At 46.3% G+C, this 19,801-nt stretch overlaps 1 protein-coding gene across 2 annotated transcripts in view; it reads right to left on the reverse strand.

Annotated features, from left to right (window-relative positions):
* SLIT2 (slit guidance ligand 2) overlaps window positions 1-19,801 on the reverse strand; it is a 402,035-nt gene that overhangs the window by 140,015 nt on the left and 242,219 nt on the right. For both annotated transcript variants that reach the window (XM_054998712.1, XM_054998711.1), the window contains one exon: window positions 4,004-4,075. In XM_054998712.1, the coding sequence (XP_054854687.1) occupies window positions 4,004-4,075 (72 nt within the window). The remainder of the gene's footprint in view (window positions 1-4,003; window positions 4,076-19,801) is intronic.

Consider the following 19,801-nt stretch of genomic DNA (forward strand, 5'->3'; position numbering starts at 1 on the left):
CAGGGGCTGCCCCTCCAAATACGCTGCTTAAAGCCACTGCCTCCCCAGACAGCCCCAGCAGTGCCTAGGGGAGATTCTTACTCACTACAGAGAATCAGGTGATTGGCTATTTATAATAATAATTAAGAGCTGTCATGTTGCGATGACTTATGGTGACCCTGTAGGGCTTTCAGGGCAAGAAAGGAGCAGAGGTGTGTTTTGCCATTGCCTGCCTCTGTGTAGCCATCCTGGCCTTCCTTGGTGGCTTCCCATCCAAGTACAAACTGTGATTGACCCTGCTTAGTTTCCAAGCTGTAATGAACTCCGGCTAGTCTGGGCTGCTGACTGGTTACTTAACCTGGTTCCCAAATCACCAGACCTTTTTCTTAAGCTGATGGCCAGGCTATGAAGCCTTTTCCTCCCACATCAAGTAGGTGCAGTCCTGACAGCCCCCCCTCCCCGCCATGGTCTGTAGCTCAAGCCATTCACCTCTAGCACAATCAGTTCACATTTGTAACAAGATTATTACTTAAAGCTGGTGGTGGGAAAGGGGCAGAATGAGAAAAAGTCTGCTTTGTGGAAAATCTTGCTTTGGCTGGGCTTGATAAACATCCCCCCTCCCCCAGCACTAAAGTCCTAATAATGCCGAAGCACAGAGATGTCTTCAAGCAATGGCACAAGCAACACACCTGAGCTTGGACTGAGCAAACTTGTTTCTATGGGCCAAAACTTTGAAAGAAAATATTAATAGCTAACTTAACTGAATTAAAGTGAGAGTTGCAAATTAATAGAAATGGCTTGCGACTGGGGCTCAAGTTCAGGGCCAATGCTATTGCCTTTGCTTTTACTCAACAGCTTTCTTATTATAAGAGCACGGAGGGCAGTTTTGGAGCGTTACATTGGTTTGCACTTACCAGTGTCACTAGCTTTGTGTGAACAACTATGTACCATTTTGAAAATCTAAATATAACTAGTGGATGACCACACATGCAAGACTTATCTTCTTGGGGCATTTTGTTTAAAAAGGAACAAAAAGTTGTTGAAACATTCAGTCATCATTTACCATTGACAAAGATGGAACAACGTTTTGTGCTTCCAATTAATTGCAATGGCCCTGCGAATCACCAGTATGATTTTATATTATATATCTGCCTCAATCTTTTTTCCTTAAGTACAACTGGTGTATATTGAGTGAGGAAACAAACCCAACACAGTGTAACTAAGCACAGAACTCTAAAGAAAATACAAAAGCAAGTAACTCTATGATAAAATGAGGCTGTGTTGTGAGAACCAGGGAGCTTTCTGGGGCAGATGTGCTTCTGAAGTCCATGGCATTGTTCAATGGAAGTATTTACTGAAAGTGATTTCATCTGTTTTCATGGGGACAGTCTAGCACTATGAACTGGCTGCAACATGGCTTGGAAACAGTAGCGTGAAGCATGAGGCAACAAGCCATTTTCTCAGTTAACCTATTTTGTCCAATGCAGCGGATAATGTTTATCTCCACGTCCGCCCTCCCCATCCCCAAATGTTCCCGTAATGTGTCTACGCTTACAGGGTGCAAGTAACCTCACATTTATGTGTCTCAAGATATATTTCCTTTTCGATCCAGCTGGTGAATTTGACAGCATTGTGACAGTGGCAGGGCAGCTGTTTTTCTCTCTGCCACTTCTCAATTATTTGGCTGAATTTTTTCCCACACAGCAGCAGCAGAGGTGGGGGGTCTCCGAAATGCAACGGCACTCACAGGAGCAATTAACTGGCAGAAGAAGCACCCCAAATTCTTTCCAGCCATCTTTTTCAATGGTCTGGTTTTCAATTTGATTATTTCGTTGAATTTCTGCATTGTCACCAACAGGAAATATTTTATACCTCAACATTGTTGTTTCTTCTTTTGCATACACATACAAGGTCTGTACTAGTAATCACACTATTAAGCTTTTAAGGACAGGCAGGTAAAGTTTATATGAATTCAGAAAGTGCACAACAATGTTACAAATGCGCTGTAATGTAAAATAGAGATATTCCATTCATACTGCGAATACTGTCTTCCTATCAACAATACAATTAAATAGAAAACCAAAGAAAGGTAATTTTATTTGCTACAGGGGCTAACTTCAAGCTGTTGACAGATTTTTTGAGAATTTTGTTCCTCCCCCCTGTCCCACATTTTGGGGCAGTATATACAATCACTGAAGGAAATATAAAATAAAAGAACAAGCGTTCTTAAAAAATATTTTTGTTCATGGCTGTTCTCTACCTTATGCATAGCCTGCTAGGCACAAATGGCTGTGCCTGGAATGAGGGGTACACTTAGGGTAATTATTATCTTATGTGCTGCCGTACCGTTTTGGGGCAAATGGCTCCAATAGCATTGGGAAGAAATGGGGATCTTACTATAAACGGGCGTAAGTATGCACCTTATCTGATTACTTTTAATATATACAAGTGATGCATTTATTTATCATATCCTTATGAAAACCTTGTGGAAAGGCCTCGCTTGATTTTCCTTATGTAGGATTGTTGTGGGACAAGTTTCATTAACTACCACGAGGTTAAAGTTCCATATAAACTAGCAAAAGTGTAAATCTGCTTAATCCAGTTTTTTAACAGATCGTTACAGACTTTGGAAAATGCTGGCATAAATATAGAATACGTTCTGCTATATTAACAGAATAGGACCGTTCATTTAATCTCAGTATTTCTCAACATCAAGCCATATTGTTTTTCGCTTTAAAATATTATTTTCCCCTTCAATAAAGTTCAGTTATCATATACTGTTACCTTGAAAAACTAAATGGTAATAAATGGGCTTTACCATTCTTTTTGAATGGGAATTTTCTCTTAGACAGCTAAGTAATTCACAAGCATTTGCCCTCCACCTGAGCATTCTGGTTATTTTTACTAGAAGAATGTCTTTATTTTTAAAATGGTTTCCTGATCTTCCAAGCTAGCAACAACAACAAAAAATCAACAAACTAAAACTCCTCTTCTACTAAATTAATTTAATTGTATGCCTTCTGATTGTTAAAAGACGAGTACATTAAACCAGTGAACAGAGCAAGCACATGCAAGGACCATCACATACTGACACAGACTGTGCAGTCTTCGTAGTGAAAAGGTGTCCCCAAGGAATGTGTCACTCTGACTGTGGGGCATTTTCATTATTCTATGCTGTGTTTCCATTAAAGAAAAATTAAGGCACGTTCTTCACCATACTTACTGTTTTATGTTGGCATGCAACTAGGAATTATTTGCTATCACTAATGTCCCGTTTATGACACTGAAGGAGTATATTTTCAAGGGCAGTGCCAGGGCAGCAGGCTTTTCACACCTTCCCTTCAGTGCAGAAGACAGGGAGTATTTCACTGGCACTGCAATCTAAAAAGCACTTACAGCTCCATCCTATGCAAAGTTACTCCAGTCAATCAATGAGCTTAGACTGGATAACTCTAAATAAGACTGCAGCGTTAAGCTCCTACAGCCTACATGCTTATATGTAGGATAGTCCTCATTGGCTTCCTCAAGGTTATTGTAGGGTGAATAGCTTGCAGACTCAGTTCAGGAACCCAAATCATTTTTTCAAAGAAATAACTTGAATATGGAAAGCCACATGAAAATGCCATATTCTCTTCTAGATAGTTAGCTTAGTGGAAGCTGCTAATGTGTGTGCAAGATTTTGCATCATGGTCAGTACAAAAATACATTATGTTTGAAAAGAGGAGCAGAACTGAGTGGCATATGAACAATGGAAATCTGGTTTTGCATGAACAATCATAAAAGCCCATTCTTTTTAAAGAGAGAGTGATTTGTACCTTAAAATGATTGTATCTGATGGATGTGGTGTTCTTGTTAAATATAGAATGTCTTCCCTCTCTTCCCTTAATGTGTAACACATCAAAGTGCATGGATTCTAAAGCATCTTATTCGTTAGAGCATTTTGACACTAGAGCTACAGTACTAGATTAGCTTCTGCATTTGGACTTTCCTGTTTAAAAAGTAAGAGAGACAAGCAATTACTTACAGTACTTCCAGATCGCGGAGAGCCCTAAATGCCCCATCTTCAATACAGCTGATCTGATTGTAATCCAGTTGCCTGTTAAACAGATTAGAAGGCAATGCATGAAAGAGATGAAGGGCTGGCAGTATTATGGGTAAAAAAGGCTCCTGAAGAGATGAGGCTTGAGAGCTAGGCCACACGGACTGAAACGTACTCCCCAAATACACTCTTCTGCTTAAGAAGTCTGTCACACGCCATTCTGGTCTGGATGCTGCCACTGAAATCTCTTTTTGTTCTGAACTGTGTGCACAGAAAACACGACAGCCCTGGGAAAGCTCCAGTAAATAATAACTGCACCTTATATTAAATGCCAAAGGAATGCAATTTCATTACATCAAGAAAAGCTATCCATTAAAAGCTCTCAGCGTCATCTCGCTGAAACAATTTCATTAAGGTAAAGGGCTGTAAATCACTTAATGTCACATGCATCCCCTCAGTGACCTAACAGAATCCATTTATCAGAGAAGCTCAGCTGCATGTTAATTTCACTATCCTTGGCAAGAACGAGCAGGAGAGACCACCCTACCCTTCCTTCTTTCAAGGCAGCTTCCTTCCAGAATGCCACATTCTTGGGCATGTACATGCAATGTGTTACATTTTCCAATTACCTGCACAACAAAACCCATGCACATTCTTGCTCATGAAAACAACCCTTGGCATGTGACTTCTGTACAGTCCGTGTTCTTTCTGGTTCTATGCAGACAGGATGTAATGAAAAGGAGGACTGTAATTCTACACATAAAAATCAGCAGTGCTATCCACATACATTATTAATCTTTAAGTATTAAGATATGAAAAATTTACACCCAGTGTTCAGAAGAATATTATTACTTTCTCCAACTTAGGGCAGCAGTTACTGCTTCATTTGTAACGGAGCGTCTCTGACAGCAGATCAGAGACTTTTTTGCTACCCCACAAACCTTCCTGGATAATATTAAGCACAAGTTCACCACTATTTTCAAAATGCTAACTTGTATAAGAATTGTCCAAGAAAACCTAATTGCTTGCAGTCATGAACATAATGAATAAGTTCCACGTAGGAGAGCTTATTTCCCAAATTATATTTAGGATCGGAGTAAACTCCCTCTATTGCCCAAATTATTGGCCATCTGATCATATTGCTACTCTTTTTCTTTCTTTTTAAAAAACAGCCGTGTACAGAAACACTCACATATATATGAATTAACGGGTTTTCATCTGTTTGTGTATTTATCTTTTAAACTGCTTATCAGAAACAGACACCAATGAGAATGAGAACTTTTATGAAACCACAAACCACTTAAGATAGAATTCCTGGACATGTCTCCAAGTAAGCTTGAAATCCATTTATGCTCAACACTAAGAGATGCTGGCTTCAGAGATTCTTTCCCCCTAACAAGTGCATAAAAGATGGCAGACTGAGTTCATTTAACCGCTCCAATCTACAACATGGCTAAGTTAAAGTGCTTTGATATATGCTGGTTTAAGATGTGATCCTATGCTTGCTTCCAAACAAATTCCAGTAGAATCAATAGGATTTACTTCCAAGCAAGTCTTCTTTGGACTGAGATGTACTTCCCACTCACTTTGTGAAGAAAAAATTTGCACTGAGCATCTTTGCAGCACTGTGTCTACCACTCATACAACACAATCAATCCTCATTTTATTAGCGACAGGCACAAAGCTGGTTAAAATGTCCAGTTTGCTTCCCTTGCTTTGGAAACGGGGTCTTTAATTCACTCCTATTAGCTATGTTGTTCAAATGCACTTGAACAAATTGGGATTTAACCCCCCCACCCTACCCCCCGCTCCCGTAACTGGGGTACTTAATGACAACTGGATCAGAATGCAGCCTTACACAGTATCATACCTTGGGTTACTGCCAGCAAAGCAGCACCGATACACAACTGTAAGAATCAACTGGATAGCCCACTTTAGAAGGAGATTATATACCAGTTTAAAGCCAGATGCCCTGACCTGGATGGCTCAGGCTAGCCTGATCTGATCAGATCACAGCAACTAAGCAGGGTTGGTCCTGGTTACTACTTGGGTGGGATACAATCAAGGAAGTCCAGAGTTGCTACGAAAAGGCAAGTAGCGGCAAACCACCTCTGAATGTCTCTTGCCTTGGGATACACTTAAAGGCAAGCATCCCCGTTTAATTTAGAGGAGCAAGACTAAATGCAGTCAGGTAACACGACGTCCCAGCACATTACTCTCACTTGTTCAGCTTCCCTACTCAATGCGAATCTGAATATCTCTTCTCCCCACCCCCTCTCTTTTTCTGCTCTTGACGGGTTGGATCCCACAGATCTGTTCCACTAACACTTAACGCCTCCCCTCTGGTGCAAGAGCCTCCCACATCAAGGGAAGGCACCATGCACCAGAGGTAGGGACCACTGTTAGTGGAACAAATTCATGGCATCCAAGCTTGTGCTTGGAACCTTTCCAGAATAGCGATGTAACATTTCTCATCCTTTCCTGTTCAGCTCTGTCCTCGAAACCCATCTCTTTGACAACACCCTCAGCTAGTCCTCTTAATCCTCACTGCAGCGCAATGGGCTGATCAGTCAAAGGAGGGAGAGAGTGGCCTCCAGTCCCTCCTCCACTCAGTTGCCCTCTCTCAGACTAATTTGCCTCATAGGGGTATTGATAACAACAACAACAACAACTGCGTTCTTCTAGACAGATTAGTGCCTCACCCAGAGCGGTGAACAAGGGAGCAAAGACACGGCTCTGCGCTCCTTGGAGAAAAAGGGGAATTATAATAAATAGAAGAGGTGGGCAGAGAGACCACCTCCTTGCGACTCATCATAAATATGTGTAGTTGAGTGAAGATTCTGCCCCATGACTTCTCCTTCCTCCCTTCTGCATCCCTGCAGCCAGATCTAGTAATGAGTAAACTTCTTTTGTTTTTTAAGTCCTTGGCCCAGTCAATTCTATCCTCCCTGCTTTTAATTGTAACCGGCTAGCAGCAGAAAGGAAGTTCTCAAAAATGAACTTTGGGAGATACGTCAAATCAGAGAAAATTCTTCACTTGACTGCACAGTACTGTGAAACCTGAGTGGCCTCGAAGACTGTGGAAGAGGAATAAAACTTTTCTTTTAAACAACATACATTCAAGAACCATCTTTTATACACACACACAAAGAAAGACACCTTAACTCGACAAGTAACAATCCAGAAGTTCTCCAGTTGTGTACAGCTCCTGTTAACTTCCCTGGGGTTGTTCATGAGAACTTCTTCTCTATGTTCTTCACTGTGGTGTATTATTCATCTACTAGAAACAATCTTTTTCTGGACACTGCAGTTAATCATTTTGGTGCAATGTTTGTTTTGCAAAGCATCTTTTTTTGTAAAAAAAAAATACAACATTATGAGGCACTTTCCGTTTTAAGTAATTAAAGGCATTTAACAATTAAGTTAATAGGCTTTTTATTTTAAGGGCCCAAAATAATATCTCCGGTACAGTTCTCTAACCTCTGGAGCAATTTATCAAAGCCATTTAAATTAGTACAATGGCATGAAATGTTATCCCCTGACACAACACAAAAGAGAAATTGTTTCCAGACAAATTGGTAAAATCTTTTAATGCCATCAAATTTGCCTAATGCAGTCTGCAGGTTAATCTGTAAAAGGGTGAGCTGCATCTTGGCCCACATCTTATTATCCTTAGCTGTCAATGTATAAATCAGTGCTGACACAGCTACTCCTAAATCATCCATATTATACACAAAGGGAAAGATTTAATGGCAGAGAAAGCACTCGAGCAAATCTTGTCCTACAAGACCTGAAAGGCAGATTCTGCCCCCTCCCCTCCAAATTGGCAAGAGTTCAGGTGCATCTGAAAAAAAGGGGGGGGGATCTTTCTTTTAATGTCCTCCAATCACTGCCATAGTTAAGGCTGGTTAGCAGAGTTCAGACTAACTTCTGTTCACCCTGGGATAACACTTGGCACAAATGATTTTCTTGGCAGCAAAGACACGGATTAAAATGTGATGTTTGCTCTTTGTTTCACATTCTTTAAAGCAGTGCAGAATACCAGCCACAGGGTTTTTTTTGAAGTCTACAGAAACCGAATTAGTCAGAAAGGGAATTATTTTTGCAAAATTTTGGTTACTTTCACATGCTTCGGTGTCATCCAGATTGGACTACCTCAACATGCTCAAATGAGACATTACTTCTTTTTCTTCTTTTTTTGCAGGATAGTTTTATTTATTTATTTAAACAATAAACAGTAAACATAAAAGATAACAAAAATACAACAATCTAAAAATCAAACTAACAGTACATATAAACATAAAAGAAAAACAGGAAAAGCGACTAACAATAATAATAATACGATACAAAAAATAGAAAAAAAGAATAAACTACAAGCTGGGTTCTGATTTTCTCAGCGACAAATATAGATCATTTTCAAAATCTCACTTATTCTACTGATGTGAATTGTCATGGCCAAATGAGATATCACTTCTGACATGAATTGGGAGAGGATTACCTGTAGCACGTGGAGACCTGCAGTGGGGCAAATAGGGCCACCCCACAGGAAAGCTCAGGAAAGCAATAATGGAGGGGAGGCTGAAGTCCCCATCACGTCCGCCCGGGCCTCGGCATTCTCGGGAACTCAAGTTCCCGGATGTCAAGTCTGAGTGTGTGAAAAGAGCACAGCTGAGTTGGGGGAACCTTGACCCAATTCCTATCAGTGGTAAAAACAGGTTTCGCTTACCGTAACTGTTGTTCATCTAGGTCTTCCGTGCAGGCACACATGGGACTGCGCACGCGCAGGCCTGCCGATACCGGAGATTTTTATAGCTCAAAGCCACCAGGGGGCGCTCTCGCCTTCCACCGCGCATGCGCGGCCATTTTCCCGCCTAAATGGACTATAGAAGGCGGAGCGCCCCACACATACCCTCAGTTCCCCTTTCGCCGCCGTACTACTTTCAATTATACTATACAGCGGGGAAGGAGGGAGGGCATGTGTGCCTGCACGGAAGACCTAGATGAACAACAGTTACGGTAAGCGAAACCTGTTTTTCATCCACGGTCTTCCTGTGCAGTCCCACATGGGAGATTATAAAGCTTAATACCTGGGTGGAGGTGCCACAGTAAAGTCACTCAAAAATAGAATGCAACACTGCGGTGCCCACTGCCGTCTCCTTCCGGTCCAGAACGTCCAGCGCATAATGCTTGATAAAGGTATCCGCTGAAGCCCACGTCGCCGCTCTACAGATGTCATGCAGAGGAACACCTCTCAGCAGAGCCGCAGATGACGCCAAGGACCTAGTGGAATGGGCATGCACCTCCAAAGGACAAGGTAAATGAGCAGAATCATAACATGTTAAAACTGTTTGAACAACCCATCTCGCAATAGACTGAGATGTCGCTTTCTTTCCCCTCTTTTGTCCTGCAAAACAGACAAACAAATTAGGATCCAAACGAAAAGGCTTGGTACGATCCAAGTAAAAGAGAAGAGCCCTGCGCACGTCCAACGAATGGAGGGCCCTCTCCGCATCCGAAGACTGCATCGGGAAAAAAACAGGTAAGGCAATGTCCTGAGACAAATGAAACTGAGACACCACTTTAGGTAAAAAGTCAACTTTAGTCCGTAAGACCACCTTGTCCGCATGAAACTTCAAATAGGGGGGTTCTGACGAAAGCGCAGCCAATTCCCCCACCCTTCTGGCTGAAGTGATCGCCACCAAAAAAGCCACCTTCAAAGTAAGGTAGCGTAAAGGACAGGTAGCTAGAGGTTCAAAAGGTTTAGACATCAATTTAGTCAATACGAGCGGTAAAGACCATTGAGGGACAATAGCCCGAACAGGGGGGTACAAATTATTCAGTCCTCTGAGAAACAATTTCGAAGTGTAGTGTGAGAAGACTGATTTCCTATCTATAGGAGGATGGAATGCCGAAATTGCTGCCAAATATACCTTAACAGAACTATTGGCTAAACCCCCTAGTTTAATCTCCCAAAGGAATTCCAAAACCTCAGGCAAAGAGGAAGAGAAAGGGTCCAAATTCCGGCTGCGGCACCACCCAGAAAAGCGTTCCCATTTGAACGCATAGGACTGTCTCGTGGAAAGGCGTCTAGCATTCAACAAAACATGAGCTACAGCTTCAGAAAACCCCGATTGTGAATTATCAGCCACGCCGTCAGTTTGAGTCGTTGAATGTCGTGATGCAAAACCCCGTGCCAGGACAGAAGGTCTGGAACGAGTGGCAATCTGATCGACTGCGACTGCAATCGAAGGAGAGTGTGAAACCAAGGTTGTCTCGGCCAAAAAGGGGCTATCAGTATGACCGTCGCCCCCTCCCCTTGGATTTTGCTCAGAACCCTGGCCAACAGGGGGAATGGGGGAAATGCATAACACAGAGGACCCGACCACTCGACTTGAAATGCATCCCCATCGGACCCGGGGCCTAGACCCCCCCTGGAGCAATAGCGATGGGCCTTGCGATTGTCCAGTGTGGCAAAGAGGTCCAGTTCCGGGAAACCCCACATCGAGAAGATCGGAACGAGGTACTTGTCCCGAAGAGACCATTCGTGAACATCCCGGTGTAGTCTGCTCAGCTGATCTGCTTGGAGATTCTCCACCCCCGGGATGTGTACCGCTCTCAGCCAAACCGAGTTCTGTATGGCCCAAGTCCACAGCTTCATCGCCTCGGTACAAAGGGTCGCCGATGCCGTGCCACCCTGTTTGTTGACATAAAACATTGCAGTCGTGTTGTCCGTCAACACTTGCACTGATTTGTTGCGCACGGTATCTGAAAAGGAGATCAGTGCATTTGAAATAGCCCTAAGCTCAAGGAGATTAATATGTTCCGAGCGTTCGGCCTGAGACCATGTGCCGTGAGCAAAGGCACCCTCACAGTGAGCTCCCCAACCCAACAGGGAAGCATCAGTGGTTATGGACAAGTGAGTTTGACGATAGCCAAACTCCACACCCTTAAATAGATTCGCATCTGCCAACCACCATTCTAACGAGGCCACCACCCGTCGAGGGACTGATAAACGCTTGTTCTGGGAATCAGAGTTGGGAGAAAAACTGGCATTAAACCACATTTGTAATGGCCGCATGAACAGCCTGGCAAACGGAACCACAGCCGTAGTAGAGGCCAAACAACCCAAGAGAGTCTGGATAAAATGAGCTGATTGAAAACGGCAGCGCTGCAGCCGAAGGACCATGCCCTTAATCCTGGCCGCCCTGTCTGAGGGCAGGAAGCCAGCATTCTTGATCCCATCCAAGACTACTCCTATAAATTGTACAGACCGTACTGGGGTCAATTTTGACTTTTTCTGATTAACGAAAAGACCTAACCTAAGACATAAATCCAAAGTCAGGGACACTTGGGTAAACACGTCATCAGCAGAACTTCCCACCAGGAGCCAATCATCCAGGTACGGGAAGATTCGACAGCCCTGTAACCTCAGATGGGCCACCACCACAGCTATACACTTCGTAAAGACCCTAGGAGCAGTAGCTAAACCAAAGGGTAAAACCCGGTACTGGTAAATTTTACCATCATAAGTAAAACGTAAATATTTCTTGTGTTCAGGAAAAATGGAGATATGGAAATAAGCGTCCTTCAAATCAAGGACAGCAAACCAGGAGTGCCTAGGTAAAAGGGTCAGAACCATTTGTAAAGTGACCATTTTAAACTTTCGAATTTTTATAAGTTTATTAAGGGCCCGTAGGTCTAAAATGGGTCGAAGACCACCATCTTTCTTCTCCACCAGAAACAGGTTAGAGTAAAAACCGAAGGGGGCAGGATCACAGGGCACCTCTTCAATTGCACCCTTCTGAATCAGGGTGGTCAATTCAGTTAAGATCTCCGTATGAGGAGGTCCGGAAGAAAAGACAGGGAGACTCAGGTAAGGTAAACTCACAAACTCAACTTTATAACCATACTGAACAATATCAGAAACCCAAACATCGGAACCGATGGACAGCCACTCCCTCCAGTAAGCATGTAGCCTGAACCCAAACATAGGCTCAGGTCCCTGTAATTGTCAGAATTGCTTCTGGGCGTGGGGGGCGTCCTTAGCCTGTTGATGCTGAGAACCAGGCTTGGGACGGTGACCTTGTCTGCGCCTGGAAAAGGATTGGTGAGGGCTCTGGTAACTCCTCTGAGACTGGTACGAATACCCCTGATAAGGCTGGTACCGATATGATCTGCCCCGCTGAGAAGGTCTGAAGTAAGGTCTGGCGGGATGCTGAGGAGCCTGGTGCAGAACACCATAGGACCGTGCTGTGAGACGATCCGTCCTCTTTTTCGACAGGTATTCATCTGTCTTCTCAGAAAAAAGGAGTGTCCCTTCAAAAGGTAAGTCCTCTACTTTGTTCCTCGTCTCAGGCGGGAGAGCAGTCGTGCGGAGCCACGCAAATCGCCGCAAAACCACTGCAGAGAGCAAGGAACGTGCAGACGTATCGGACAAACTCCTGCTCGTATTAATCTGGTGCCTCGAGAGGCGGGTGGCCTCATCCTGGATGACACGCAGGAGGGTCCGCTGGTCTTCAGGGAGTTTGGGAAGGAAAGCAGCCACTTTCTTCCACAGGAAGAGCTGGTAAGCCGACATCATAGCCGCATAGTTAGCCACCTTGATGGCAAAAGCAGCAGAGGTGTACAATTTCCTCCCTAGAGTATCAATCTTTCTACTGTCCTTGTCAGTAGGAGCCGACATGGAACCTTGTTTGCCCCTTGCCTGCATCTCCTCAGTGACTAAGGAGGAAGGAGGTGGATGGACAGCCAAGAACGGATGGTTTTCATCCTTTGTACGATAAAGGCCTTCCACTTTTCGGTTAGTGGCGGGGATAGAAGCAGGCTTAGCATTGAGCTTCTTCCACAACTCAACAAAACCATCGATCAGCGGAAAGGCTACGGAAGGAGTGGAACCCGAGTAGATATGCTGGTAGATCTTATCAGTAAATTTCGACTCCGTAGAGGTCGTTTCCAAATCCAGTGCTTTAGCCATTCGCTGAAGCAATTCATTATAGGCTCTGAAGTCGTCCGTCGGCGAAGGTTCTTCCGCCGGGCCAAGTTCAGCATCAGGCGAATCCGAAGGAGGGGACTCATAACCCCTCGGTCGGTTCCGATGGTAATCAACCTCAGAAAGGTGCGGTGTTCCATGCGAGTCGCCATAGGATCGGATCCGAAAGGAAGGAGACATCGAGTCCCCTCGAAAAGAGCGGTCCGATCGGAGCGGACTATCCCCCCTGTAGTAGGAGGCCGCCCGGCCCTCACTGCTGTATCGCTCCCTCGATCGGCTCCGAGTCGGGTACGGACTGTATCTACGGCCCGATCCACTTCGATAACTCCGACCCGATCTGATGGACCCGGACTCGTGAGAGGTCGATCGCGGGCGTCCCGTAGGGGTCGGGGGCTTCTCTACCGGAACCGGGTCCTCTTGGGAAGAGGTCAAGACCGGAACCGGGTCGGGATCCTTGCGCCTCTTTTCCGGTGGGTCGGAACCGAGCGCACCCGAAGGGGCCGGTAGCGGAGAGGAAAGTAACTGCTCCAGAACCGCCTTGTCCCTTTTGGAAGAATGTTTTCTCTTCTTCTTCTTCTGCTTGTCAGAGTCGGACGGAGCGGATGGTTCTCCCGTTGTCTCCGAAGCGACTGCACCCTGAGACGGTGGAGGCGTCGGTCGTGACACCGAAGGTGTCCGGCTCCGAGACGCAGCTCGATCCAAGGCTGGTGCAGCAGATGAAGTCGAGGGCGGTCGGCTCCGAGGGAGCTTCGGAACCGATGGTGCTGGTTCCGACGCGCTCCGAACCGAGGAGGACGAGCGATCTCTCGGTCTCGACTCCGAATGACTCGGGGAAGGTAAGGCGCGAGGGGTCCTCGAGCTCACGGTTTCGGCCGGCCGAGGAGTGGATCCGGGCGCAGCAGATGGAGGTGCCTTCGCCGGAGGGTCCACAACAGACATGGCACGTTGCCACAGCGAGGCGTGCAAACGGTCCGCCCTCTCCGCCCTGGCCTTCGAAGTAAAGGCACGGCAATGTTTACAGGCCTGGGTATTATGGGTTTCCCCGAGGCAATAAAGGCAATTAGAATGGCCGTCTGACCTGGTCATCTTTCGATTACAGGAGACGCATCGCTTGAACAAAGCAGTATCCGACATCGCAAACGAGTAGAAGAGCTAAAAACCTCATCTATCGGCGGCGAAAAGGAAACTGAGGGTATGTGTGGGGCGCTCCGCCTTCTATAGTCCATTTAGGCGGGAAAATGGCCGCGCATGCGCGGTGGAAGGCGAGAGCGCCCCCTGGTGGCTTTGAGCTATAAAAATCTCCGGTATCGGCAGGCCTGCGCGTGCGCAGTCCCATGTGGGACTGCACAGGAAGACCGTGGATGAACATCTAGTTTAGCCCTATGTGGGGCTGCTTTTGAAGACAAGCTGGGAGTCTGAAATGGTGCAAAACGCAGCATTCAGGACAACACACTTGGCAGAATGAATTTACACCACTGGCAGCTCACCAGCCGCACTGGCATCCACTTGGTTCTGGCTGGGCTTGCTTGAACGTGCAAGCTTTCATTGTTAAAGCCCTAAATGGTATGGGGCCAAAGTCTGTCTCCACCTGCTTGAACCTGCCCAGAGCTTGGCTGCAGCCAATGCTGCCCTGTAACAAAAGATGGGAGGCTGGTAAGCAGCCGCAGCCACAGCCTTTGCCGCTGATGCCGCCGTGCCATCCCATCTTGCTCTTTCCGCTTTTGATATCTCAAAGCAGTCTCAATAATTACCTCCTCTTGGAGGAACTGAAACCAAGAGAAGCTTTCTTGACACCATTCTTCTGGGATCACTTTTTCAAAACAGAAGGTTGTTATACTCTATTGTTACTGTTTTTAACTGAATTTTTCCCCCAAACTGTTGATACTTATTCTTCACTTGATTTTATGTATTTTTGCCTTTCTTTAATAATGATCTGTTTTCAAACATTGGAGGAAGGCTCCTTTGGCCCGAGGGGGACTTAAAATCTGGCTGAGTGGAGGAGTCAGAAAGCAAGCCGGCATGCTGAGCGCTTTGCTCTTTGCTACTCATTCCAAGTTGCTTTGAGTGTTCCGCGGAGCACAAAGATGGCACCTAAACTATCTAAACATGCTAGTAAGAATTACTGTCCCTTTCACAGGGATGCTTCCTTCTCTCACAGGGGACATCCAGCCTGGAGCATGCTGAGCCAGGTGTCCCTCGGGAAGCTCTGCTCAAACCTGGGCCGTAGCAGCCATGGGAATGGGTGATGCGCCTTCACCCACAGCCATCGTAACCCCAGCCTGGGTCTCAGCTGAGCGAGGATCCTGCGACACTGCCAGGAACGCAGGAGCTGCTTGGCTCAGCTAGCTGCAGGGCTGCCTGAACATCCCAGCATTCTGACAATATTGGGTTTTTAGCAAGTGTCAACCCTTCTGTCGTGAAAGAGTTAGGCTGATGTTTGTGTGAAGCTAGTGATAGTTAGCATAAGGCCAATTAGAGTAGATCCTTGCCGCCAGAAAGGGAGTGGTATTATTCTCAATGAGGTGACCCTAAGATTGACTACTGGGTAATCAGTTTATTGGGAGACCATTAGGCTTTCCTGCAGATGAGCAGGGATCAGTTACACGTCCAGTTACACAGACAGGGCCGGTGCCTGGGTTTCTAGCACCTGAGGTGAGACACCTACTGCACCCCCCTCCCCCGCTAACCAACTTGATATTGTAGGCTTAAAAATGATGAACTTTTAATACATCTCAAAAATTATACCTTTTACAGCTTTTACAGCCTGCTTTCAGTATTCTGGAGGTGGCGACTCTTGCCCCGTGCACGTATGCGAAGACAGTGCATGCTCCGGCCCTGCATGATGATGTCACTTGTGACATCATCACACAGGAGCATCCCCCTCACCTGAGGCGGCCAGCAGCGGTGAAGGGGCAGGGAGGCGGCCCGCTTCCCCACTCGCTACTGCGCTGCCGGGGCACCCGGCTCACTGAGACCCGAGCTGAGGCAGGCGGCAGCAGCGAAGGGGCGAGGAGGCGAGCGGGGATGTGGCCTGCTTCCAGGTCAGGGGGGGTGTTGTTGGGGGCCGGCATGGCGCCTCCTTCAGAGTTCAACGCTCGAGGCGGCTGCTGGCACTGCCTCCATGGACGCGCCGGGCCTGTACACAGAGAGTTACAGAGAACAAAGGGACAAGATGGAGTTTAGATCAGCTATTTGTTGTTTTCTATCCATGTACGCTTTTAACCCTAATTTTGTAGTAAACTCTTTTTATCAGAAGCTAACACACACATTGTCTGTGCTGCTTATTAACCTGCTGTGCCTTTTATTCACTCTGCTAAACTTTACCAAGCATCAGTGACTTACCAAGCCCCTCTTACATACCATACAGTTTTGCTGGCTATACAGTGTATGTATCAGTACAGTATCAACCACTGCAAACTGTAAAACTTTAGGCAAATACTGTCAGCTTGGTTAGAGGAATCACAGCAGCTGTTCTATCTGCTCCTCTAAGCAATCCTGGCTGGTCTTCTGAACATATCTGTGTATATACATTTTCTTGATTTGTTCTGAAAATATCTGTCAAATGAAGCTTATTCAATTAAAAAAATGCAAACCCTGATGTAGCTATTTCGTTAGAATTAAGGGACTATGGGATTTACATGTAGAATAGCTTCCCAGTCTCTCAGAGGTCATAAATTGGAAGTTAAGCTTGGCACAGGCAAAGAACTCCTTGTTCCCAAGGCTGAATCCTGCTGCATGATAAATGGAAGCAGATGGGGAGAATGGGGAGGGCAGTTGAGGTGTGTGATGGACTGCCCTTCTTAAAAGCTTAGAAGTGTTTTACAAATAGCTTAAAGAGTATGAAGGGTTAATTCTTCACAGAGTCAGAGAGCCTTGAGTGCCAGGCTACGCCAAGGATTCTGACTGGGTAGCATGAGCTGAACAGAGAAAGACTTCTGAAATGGATGCTGACAAGGGGGTCTCATTTCAGCCCCAGCTGAGAGGAGTCAAGTACTGTCAGTTTGGAGATTCAGCCTGACTGAGAGCAGTTTAACACAGACAGGAGAACTTGGGGAAAGTTGGCAAGGAAGTTTGGGAAGTAGGCGTAGATTCCCATTTGTGCTAAAGAAATTGGATAGATCTTCTAGTGAGAGGAGAATTTCCCTACCCAGTCAAACAAGGAGGTAGCTCTGGAGAGCGAAGAGATCCCTGGTTGGGTGTGGTTGGAAACTGCCTTTGGAAACCTCAAGGGCCAGTTCAAAACTCAAGACAAGTACTGGTGTTTCTGCTGGAAATATGTCTGGTGTACAGAGAAGGCAAAAGACACAGAATACCTGGAGGGGACAGCAGGATTGACAATTAGACAGATAACAGGATGGGGTCCTTCTTTCCTCCTCTCTTCTGTCCTTCTTGCATGTCTCCAGATTGGTATTCTTAGGCTACTTCCTGCTTCTTCCCGGAAGTCCCTCTCTCCCTGTTTAGTGAGGCAGTTAGTCTCTCTTCTGTTTCTCTGCTTTCTGTCAATGTTGTAGTTCCTGAATAAACCCTCTTCATTCACTTCTTAATCAGACTCAAGATCATTCCTAAGATAAACCAGAGCCCACAGTTTCAAGGGAAGGGGTCTGGGTCCTGAAAAGAGGGTACCGGCCTAGTGGAAACCAAAAAGAGTAAGAGAATACGCAAAGAAAGTATACTTGAGTGTTTGGGAAAACACTGGAACAAAAGCCTCTCAACATAAGAGTCAAGCTACAAGTGATGCAGTTCACATGGTGGGTTTGCTCAAGTTTACTTGGGAAATGTAGTTGGAGACTCCTCCCCATAGCAACTGCGGCAGCGGTGAAGCTCCAGCTGCTCAGCTCCTCTCCTTTCCTCTGCCTGCTCCTGGGTGCTGGGGGCTCCACGGGGAGGGTGAGCCGTGGTGCAGACACTTGGCTGGCTGGTGGTGGGGCTGCAGTGGCGGCGGGGCTGCTTCTTCCTTCCTGCCTCGTTTGCAGGAGCCAGGGCTCCCATGCGTGCAAGTGGGCAGACGGGCCTGCTGCGGGGCAGGGAGAGTGGTGGCTCGGCGGGGCGAGGAGGGAGCCAGGTGGGCGCAGCACTGCGCTCCTGTGTCAGGAGGCATCCGGCAACCACACTCTGGCCCTGCGCAGTTCCAGCGGGCCGTGGGAGGAGGGGCACTACTTCTGCACTCCCTCCACTACTTCTGCATTCCTGCCACCACCATAGCCACCTCCTCAGCCAGGCCACGCGTGCAAGCTGCCACGCGCAGGCACTGGGCATATAAAGGGCGGTGGAAGCTTCACCGCTGCCACAGCTGCTACAGGAAGGAGGGAGTCTCCAACTACACTTTCCAGCTAAACTTGCAGGGTCAATCAAGTGCACTTCACGTGAACTGCGTCACTTGTAGCTTGACTCTATGTAACTGTGAAGAGCTTAAGAAACTCTCATTAGTCTGAAACATTAGTGTGTGCACATACTGATTTTACCTCAGCGTTATCTATATTGAATTACCTCAGAAATTTTCAACACTGATTTCACTTGACTTTATAGTAAATAAAATACTTTGTTATTTTTTGAATTAAAAAATGCCTCTAGTTCCTTATGTCAAAAGGGGAGGGGGTCCAGGAAGTGGTAGACTAGGAAGCCTCATTCAAGAAATCTGTATGTCTGCATCACGGTGACCAGAACAGCTCTTGGTAACACACACACAACTAACTCTTCTTCTCTGCCTGTTTGATGAAACCCCTCTTATCATAAAACAATATGTACATGCATCTTCTTCTACAAAAACCTCAAAACCTTCCAGGAATAAACATAAGGTTGCCAGGTACTCTTACCTTCCCAGCAGGATGGGGAGAACTCATTACTCACTGTTGTAGCAACTGCTGAGGGTGTGCTTTGCATGTGCTCCAAGCCCAACGCGATGACATCACTTCCGGAAGTGCCGTCTTCGTGCGGAAGTGCTCCCACGCTTCACATGGGGCTGATTCTTTAGAATCAGTCAGTTTGGGGCCCCTGTGGAGCAGGGGAGCACTCCTGCACAAAGGCTTTGTCAGGAAGTGACATCATGCACTGCTGGGAGAGCACCCGCCACGCGCTTGCCTCGGGTGCCCAATGGTGATGGGCAATTGCCTAGTGGCTTGCAACCCCCCCCCCCAAGTCACCAGAGATCTACAGGTAATGGGGCATACAGCTGGGAGTTTGCCTACCACTGGCAGGCAGCTGGGAAGCCAAGGTAAACAGCCTTAAAACATACACTTGCAAACACAAGCTCTAACGTTTACAGTGCAATCCTAAGCATGGCTACACCCTTCTAAACTCCGTGACTTCAACAGACTTCGAACGATGTAACTGCTCAGGATTGCACTGTTAGTGCATTTGTCCCTTCCTAGCAAACAGCAGCCAAGACCGGCATTGCTCACAGCAGGGGACCTCTGAGCCCCCCCAGCAGCCTGCCAGGCCCCTGCAAGCCTTGCTCTCACGGATTGGTGGGCCGAGTGAGGGTGAAGAGGGGATCTGCAAAAGGAGCGGCGTATTGGTCACAAGGAAACGGAGACACAAGCCTTCATCTGTGGGGACCCTTGTCTCCCTGCATCACCAGCACAACATTTCACTCTCGCAATGGTAAGTTTCCCCAGATTCAGGAGACAGAAACACCTGGAGTCGGTTTCCCTCTGTTTCTTTAAGGAAGAACCTATTACGGTTACTCGTTGAACATTTCAGGTTCCCATAGTTAAAATGGCAGCGACACCAAAGGCACCTTCCATAGAGTAAGCCCCAGTGAATTAAATGGAACATCAGACTTACTGCAGAGGCTC

This window comes from Eublepharis macularius, chromosome 15, assembly GCF_028583425.1.
Source record: "Eublepharis macularius isolate TG4126 chromosome 15, MPM_Emac_v1.0, whole genome shotgun sequence".
NCBI lineage: Eukaryota > Metazoa > Chordata > Lepidosauria > Squamata > Eublepharidae > Eublepharis > Eublepharis macularius.